Raw genomic sequence first — 8,132 nt, 5'->3', positions numbered from 1 at the left:
TGAGTAACTCTCGTATGTATATCTATCCTTGAACTTTTTTCTTACCGCAAATATACTCATGAATGTTGCTTATAGTGTCTATAATGTTGCTTGGTCCCAGCGTTTATATATATTCCATGCTCTCAAGGTAATCAAAAATGTGAATCATCTGAAAATTTTGGAGTAATATTGAGTAAATTAAAGTTATTCCCAAGCAAAAGAGTAACTCAGATAAAAGTGATTGATTGATTGATTTCTTTTGAAGGGACTTTAACCCCAAACGGTCATTCGTCCCTACAGATAAAAGTGAGTAAATTTGATTTTTTCCGAGTTTTTCTGAGAAAACCTGAAATATAAAGAGCAAACCTGAGTAGCTCTCGTGTCTCTGAATATCCAGCCTTAAACTTTTCCCTACCGCGAATATAAACATGAATGTTGCTCGGTTTAACCACAGACAGACGTCCAAGCAAGAACAAAATTGATCGAAAATTCCGTGTAAATTTTCAAAGAGAATAGCGTTATTAATCACTTGTATACTAGTGCCGCCTGGTGACCTTATCGCTACAATACATATTTTTTCGCTGGTGTATGAGTCTGGCGTCACTGGTAGCGCTATCCCGACCAACCACTCTTTAAGTTTCTTCATGAAACGAGAACGATCGCTATCGATTAGTTTTGAACCTACACACTTAAAACTGGATCTCGAGCTCGGCAAAAAAACATCCGAGTTCACTCGGTAACTTTGTATTCAACCGATATTTCAGCAAAAAAATGCTGGTTGCCGAAAGTCGCCATATCATTTTGCCGAGACTTCGTCCAAAAAACTAAGCTTGACGAATCTCGTCTCTATTTTTTGCTGAATTTATCGTTAAACACTGTTGATGCCGAGGTCAGCAAAAACATTACTGGTATCTCGGCATAGATTTTACTTGTTGCCGTGTTTCGGCAATACGGCTGTCATTCTCATGAACGAGCTGCCGCCATTTTTCTTAGTGCAAATTTATGCGTGTTACGTGTGAGCAAACAGGAAGCAGATAAAAGTTTGACTGAAATTTGTGCAAATTACAAGTGTTTACATTCAGGTAGCTCAGATTGGTGGGAAGTGGCTGGACTTCAAAAAATGTAGTTTCAAATCGTGTGAATACAATATCGTATTTGCTTTAAGAATAGGTATTAGGCGTAGTTTTAGACTAGATGTTTTGCTCAATGCCCTACTGGCGAGCAAGATAAAGATAAGTATTCAAGATTTAGTATGAATATATTTCTTTACTTACTAAAACTCATCGAGCTTATAATTTATCTTTTGAAAGAAAACTACCGAATTCACAGCGAAACAATAAAAAAATGTCTCTTTACTGTGCCGAACATTCAGCTTATATAACCGAAAGGTCGTTAGACTGGTTTGCCGCTTCTAGGCTGGATTTGTCGAGAGCACAGTCAACTGTGTACCGCGATTCTCGGCATAAAATGACATCTGTCAAATATTGCTTTTCCGAGATTCCCGGCAAAAGAGATTCAGCCGAGATGGTTGACGAGCACTCGGCTGTCCAAATCTCGGCACAAACACTGCCGAAATTCGGCCAAATTTTTTAAGTGTGTATATCGATTGATTTCAGTTGTTGTCGTTTCATAAACGTGCATAAAGAGTGGTTGATCGGGATCTGGTTACGGATTGCTACTTTAAAAATCTTTACACAAGTTTGGAACTCAGCTTGGACGTCTGTCTGCGGTTTAACCTTTCGTATATGTATATTGTTCTCAAGGTAATCAAAGATGTGAATCATTTGAGAATTTCGAAGTAATATTGAGTAAATAAGAGTTACTCCCAAGCGTAAGATTAACTCAGATGAAAGCTGTCTTGCCCCTTTGGTAAGACAGTGAGTAAATTTGAGTTTTTCCGATTCCTGAGAAAACTTGGAAAATAAAGAGCAAATCTGAGTTACTCTCGTGTCTCTGAATATCCATCCTTAAAGTTTTTCCTCACCGTTAATATAAACATGAATGTTGCTCGGTCTCATCTTTCAGATATTTTTCTTGTTCTCAAGGTAATCAAAGATGTTAATCATCTGAAAATTTCGGAGTAATATTGAGTCAATTGGAGTTACTCCCAAGCATAAGATTAACTCAGATAAAAGCTGTCTTGCCCCTAGATTTTACCCACAATTTTCCTTATATTAACCTAGATTCCACACAAACACATTTTTGTAAGTACAATTCAGCAAAAAATAACGAAAAATTTACTAAAAAACTTCGAAAGCTAAAAAGAGGTAACAAAACTGTGCATGTAGATTTTTTCATAAAAAGTGTTTTCATTGTTTCTTGCCATCACGCTGTCGGAAGGACATCCTAAAACGTGCAACCCTTTAATTGTTTTAAAAACTGGCATCACAGTGGGAAGAGCCGAACACTGACAGCCGACGTCCATGAGACGCAAAACGTCAACACAGGCGACGCGGACCGAAGCCGGACATTCGGCAATTCAAAAATGGATGGGCAGTTCTGCGGTTCGGATGTGCCGTCGAAAATTTTTCCGTTTTTTGTGTGAAATTATTGCAAAAAAGTGCTTGCCTAGTACGCTAGTGAAATCGGTAGTACAATGTGCACAGAGGAAAACTTTAACTTCTTGTTGTTTTAAATCCGATTGGTGTGGTGAAAAATTCGTGAAATTGTCGCACCCAATCTATTTTGGTTCGTTCCTTGGAAAGCTTTCTTCGAACCCATAACCAATGAAAATGTGGCATGAGGCACGCAAGCAGGAGAAAAAGATCCGGGGCATGCTGGTGGACTACCGGAAGCGAGCCGAACGACGTCAGGATTTTTACGAGCGGATAGTGAGTTTGTAGACGGAACCAGTTTTTTTAATGCATTTCATTTTTGTTTTGAATTCTGCCGGCTGAACGGCGCGGCGAGGAGGCGATGCGTGACTGCAATGTTTAATGGCTAGTGTGAGGTGATAATTTTTTGCTGGGCTGGAATTGATTTTTGTTCTAATTTGCTTTCGACGAAAAAAAGAAAAGAGTTTTGTAGGCTACATTATTGATTTTTATCTAATGGAACAATAGATTGCTGTTTTTAGAGCATTCAGATTATTGATTTTTTAAATCACGCAATCTTTGCAATTAGTTAGCGTTAGTATAAAAACAAAATTTCTAACTTGTATTTAATATCGCTTTGTATATCAAACAATTGCAAAATTAAGAAAAACTAGCAAATAATCATTTAAATAGGCATTAACTAGCAGTTCGAGCGCATCTCTCTAATATGTGCGCCGTTGGCGGTAAATGATATGTTTGTTGTTCTAATGCGTCTTCGTATTTCCTTCAGAAAGCTGACCCGACGCAGTTCCTGCAAGTTCACGGTCGCAAATGCAAGATCCACCTGGACCCGTGCGTGGCGGCAGCTGCAGACAATCCAGCCATCATGCAAGTGATATTGCAAACAAGCAGAATTCAAAACCTGCTTGCCCTTCTACTGCACTACTTTTTTTTCGTTATTTCCTGTTACATTCACACAAATCCTCTTTTATAAGAATTGTGCTTGAGAGGGGTTCCATCCTCTGGCAGGCTAGTTCCGAAAGAAAGGATTTGTGTTCAGGGGATGTGATTACTATTGAATGGGCTGTGTTGATTAATTGGTTCGGTTTGTTATTTCTTTCCGTGTTTTTTTTTTGGTATGTTTCCTGCATTCGACACGCGGTCAAACAGGATGCCGTGGCAAGGTCAGAAGGACAACCTGATTGATCGGTTCGATGTGCGGGCCCATCTGGACTACATTCCGACGCTGCCCAGCAAGCCCGATCAGCTAGCCGAGGACGATGTGCTGGACGTCGAGGAGCGAGCCATGAATTACGAGCGGTATCGCGTTCTGGCACAGAACGAGTTCCTCGGTGGGTAACTATGCATCCATGATTTGTGCATTATTCTTCTCTAGTTGGCTGCATTTTCTAATGCTATGAAAGGGGGCTTCTACCAGGGGGTCGTTTTACCAGAAAGTGAATAAGATTTTTTGCTGCAATTTAGATTCATATTGTGTGTTGCAATCTAGACAGTTGTCGCTTCTAAGCTACGAAGAATATCAATTATTTGAAATTATAGGATGCAATTTAGGTTATGATTGCATTTGTGATGAATACGCAAATTTGGTAGATATAGTTATGGTAGATATAGTTATAGTTTCTATGGAGTAAAGCAATTTCATACGCTTTGGCTGCCTACAAGATGCAATGAAATCCAAAGAATTTATCGTCATTTTCGGGGATCATGAGGTAAAACAAAATTCTTCGGTTGATCAGGAAAATGTGTTTTTCTGGTTAGACATAATTTTTAGTATAAGGGAGATATATTCAAAGCAGTATAATTTTAATAGGTATAACAGGGGTCATTCTAACACATTCTAAAGAGTTTATTTTTCCGCAGGTATCAGCGAGGAAAAGTTCCTGCATCAACTTTTCCTAGAGGAGCAATTCGGCGTGAATGCACAGGTCGAAGCGGAACAGAAAGCATCCTCTTCGAAGAAGAAAGCCGGTGGAGGCGTTGCGATTGGGTATACGTACGAAGAGTCGGAACCGACTGGTGTGGTCCCATTTACGCAGACCATTACGGCGATAGAGCAATCGGCGGCCGGAAACAAGTACGATGAGTGTATGAAAAGTGACTCGGATTCGGATCTGGACATGGACGTTTCGATCGATATTAATAAGGTGGGAAATGCGCAGGCACATGAGATGAACGCTTGCGGGCGGCATTACGGAATGAAGAGCAACGATTTCTACTCCTATTTGACGAAGGATGCGGATGAAGCGGAAGCGATGCGCATGGCGCGTGAAGAAGAACAGGAGAAGATAATGTTCAGCGGCAGGAAGAGTAGACGGGAACGTAGAGCGCAAAGGGAGAGAAAGTTTGCCGGTAGACCGACAAGTCCTCCCAGTTATGCTGCTAAAGAAGAACTAGTTCCAAGAACCTACGACGACCCTAATGACAGTTCGAGGTCACCTTCACCTATCAATTCCGGGAAAATAACCTACATTACCTCATTCGGCGGTGAAGATGAACTGCAGCCACATTCAAAGATTTCGATTAGCTTTAACAAAGACAGTCAGGCCGGGAGCTCGAAAAGCGGTTTGTATGCGGAAAAAGTGAAACAAAATTTGGAGAAGCTGAAAAGCATAAGTTCCAAGCAAGAAGTACAAAAAATGCCGGCGCAGTACCAGCGAAGGTCCAGAAGTTACAGCGATCGAAGCAGGAGTAGGAGTCGCAGTGGATCTCGATCGTGGCGGAGGCGAAAGAGTCGAAGTCGCTCAAAAGGGAAGCGCCCCTATTCGAAGTACCGCAGGCACTCACGGTCCGCATCACGGTCGTCCCGGTCAAGATCGCGATCCCATTCTAGAGGTCGGCGTGGTGGTCGACGCACACCGGATTATGGAACGCGCCATAGAAAAATTAGATCATCTTCGTCGTCGTCTCCGATTCGAAAACCTTCACGAAAAACTTCCAGTTCAGATTCCGATTCGTCTCGAAGTCCCAGTCCAATCCAGTCTAAACCGAAGCGGACTTCGCCTCAGTTCTCTCATCGTAAACTCTTTGTTAAAACGGAACCATCCGAAAAAGGGCCCGTTCCTGCACCGGTGGTAACATCAAGTGTTGCTCAACTAGCGACTCCCTTAACTGAACCGGCTATTCCAGTCGTGAAAGAAGAACCATCTATTAAAGTGCCTGTGCTGGTGGAACCGGAACCGGAAGTTCCCATTCGACGATATTACGGGCGAAAGCGTGATGACCAAAGCTCCAGTGACAGTGAACTGAACACAGACAGTTCGGAAACTGATGAACCGACAAAGACACCGACAACTGAATTACCGCTGGCGATGGAATATTCTTCCACTATGTGAGTCTACAAACTGTAAATCGTTTTCAGTTCTAGTCTCCTCCGTAACACTGTTTAGGCTTGCGTAATTCAATGAAAATTTGTCAGGCTTATTTAAATAACCTGATAAACCTTTATTGAGCAAAACAAAAGATTGCCCCCACCATTATCACTCACATCGCACGTTATTCACAATCTTTATTTTGCAGGGTACCACAAACGCAATCGGAAAAGTATGGCGGCAGTCTTTATCCTGGAACGATCAAGCAGGAAAAGCCGGAATGTGGTCCGTACGGGTCGTCCCTATCGTCGGCAAGGTTTGGTAAATCAGCATCGGTTGCTAGTGCCGGTGCTGGTACCTCAGTTGGCCCAGCCGAGTCCAAAGTCAGTAAGAATAATTCAACTATCATAACTTTCCACATCCAAACTCAACATCAACCTCAGTTCGGCTACTACTGCTACTACTATGCCTTCACCGTTGGTTGTTTGCAGTAGTGGATTTTTTTCGTGCGACTGGTTGACATGATCAAAATTTGAAGCAAAAAGCTCGTATCCCAAGATTACTGGTCACGACCGTTTTTGAGTACACTTCGGGAGTTAGGTTTGAGCTGCATTAGACGCTTAATAACATTTGGAATTTAGGATAGACTAACAAAAAAAAAAAACATTAATTGTTATTTTATAAAGAAATCATGTTCACGACACTGTGAGTTATAATAGAATAGATTACAGATTATGTTAAATCGGTAGTTCGACAAGCACTTAAGAATCATACTCAGCAGGCAGTACTGGAAAGTGACCAAATTCAGTCTAATCGTATTCATAACCGTGTGTTTTCAGAGCAGCGATGGTTCGTATGCGAGTGGTGCATCTAAGTCACTTAATCCTAGAGATCGGTTGAAACGCAAAATGCAAATTCTGTTGAATAAGCAATGTAAGCATCGCTTAACCATCCTAACTGCTAGCCTCCAGCTAAAATTCGATTATTTTCAGTTAAAGCGGACAAAAAAGCAGAAATCGAGAAGGTAGAACGTCAGATTCAACAACAGCAGGAGCGTGAAGATGAAATGCGCGAATTGGCGCTTAAGTTAAGACGCAGGTAAGACATCCTTCCGGAATTAACACTTTCCTACTCTTAAATTCTTAAATATGTAATTCCAGACAACGTGAACTTCGGCATAAGTACGGGACACCGGAAAGTGATAAAAGCCCGTCCAAATCGGCTGAAAGTTCAGGGGAGGATCAATTCAAGGATTCACGATTGCAACCAATCAAAGAGCCTTCCCCTCCACCAAAGCCTCCTCCTGCTCCTCCGACAAGTTCAGTCAGTTTCAGCACTAGTGCCGTTATCGAACGTAAACCAGTCCTCCGACGGATCGCTCAAATCGAGACATCACGTTCTCCTAGTCTTGTGCGGAGTATTCAACGGCGTTCGCGGAGCCGAAGTCGATCGCGATCTTCTACCACTGGTGGACGAAACCTTACAGCATCTAGTAGTAGTACTAGTCGACGCTACGACGATCGTCCGCCAAGAAGGCGTTCCCCGCCATTGGCTCCGGCTCCGGCGCCAACCAGATCACGCTATCGATCGAGGTCCCATTCGCGGGATAGGGAACGCGATAGAGGACGTGAACGACGCGGGGGAAGCAAACCTTTTCGTGACTATGGACGCGGTGGAAGCAGTCGTTACCATCGACGGAGATCGCGCTCAGTTTCGCGAGAACGACGCAGATCACGGTCGAGAACACGACGATCGATTTCGCGACCAAAAAGCAACGTAAGTGCCGGCAGTAATCGCAGGGATAGATCACCTAAGATAATGAAAAAGTTGGTTGATTATTAATACACCCCGGTTTCCTATTGTGTATGGTTTATGTTTATGAAATCAGTGTATTGCCATACGGTGAAGCGTGCTAATCGTTTCTACTACATACTACACACTTGTTATATATCAGTAAGTTGTGAGTTGCGCATGCTAAATATTGGCAAGCAATAGGAATATGGTAATAAAAGCTACATTTCTCAGGATGATATTTAATATTGAATCGTACTTTATCCGAAGGTAGGATTTGACTATAGAGAGAGCTTATCATAGCAATTGAGTATTGCAACGGTTTTTGTCGAAAGCTTTTAAGTTTTGACAACAGTAATAGACAAAAAAGGACTTAGATTTTCTTGTCTGGTTTGCCTATGAATCTAGATATGTGCCAGAGCGAATGCTTGAAGAAAATTTCGATTCTATTTGTCCAAAAGCACCATGCTCATAGAAGGTACGTGTTTTGGTCATATTA

General features: G+C 42.0%; 1 protein-coding gene across 1 annotated transcript; it reads left to right on the top strand.

Moving 5' to 3' along the window:
* The first annotated feature begins 2,417 nt into the window (after window positions 1-2,417).
* Window positions 2,418-7,879, top strand: LOC129731330 (CLK4-associating serine/arginine rich protein). The gene is made up of 8 exons (XM_055691226.1): window positions 2,418-2,810; window positions 3,304-3,401; window positions 3,684-3,865; window positions 4,395-5,862; window positions 6,051-6,225; window positions 6,682-6,775; window positions 6,835-6,940; window positions 7,003-7,879. Exons 1-8 carry the CDS (start codon window positions 2,706-2,708, stop codon window positions 7,682-7,684), a joined length of 2,910 nt encoding a protein of 969 aa, XP_055547201.1. The 5' UTR covers window positions 2,418-2,705; the 3' UTR covers window positions 7,685-7,879.
* The last annotated feature ends 253 nt before the right edge of the window (window positions 7,880-8,132 follow it).

This window comes from Wyeomyia smithii, chromosome 3 (assembly GCF_029784165.1).
Source record: "Wyeomyia smithii strain HCP4-BCI-WySm-NY-G18 chromosome 3, ASM2978416v1, whole genome shotgun sequence".
NCBI lineage: Eukaryota > Metazoa > Arthropoda > Insecta > Diptera > Culicidae > Wyeomyia > Wyeomyia smithii.
Note: the sequence above shows the minus strand (reverse complement) of the source record. Positions and strands in the feature narration are given on the sequence as shown.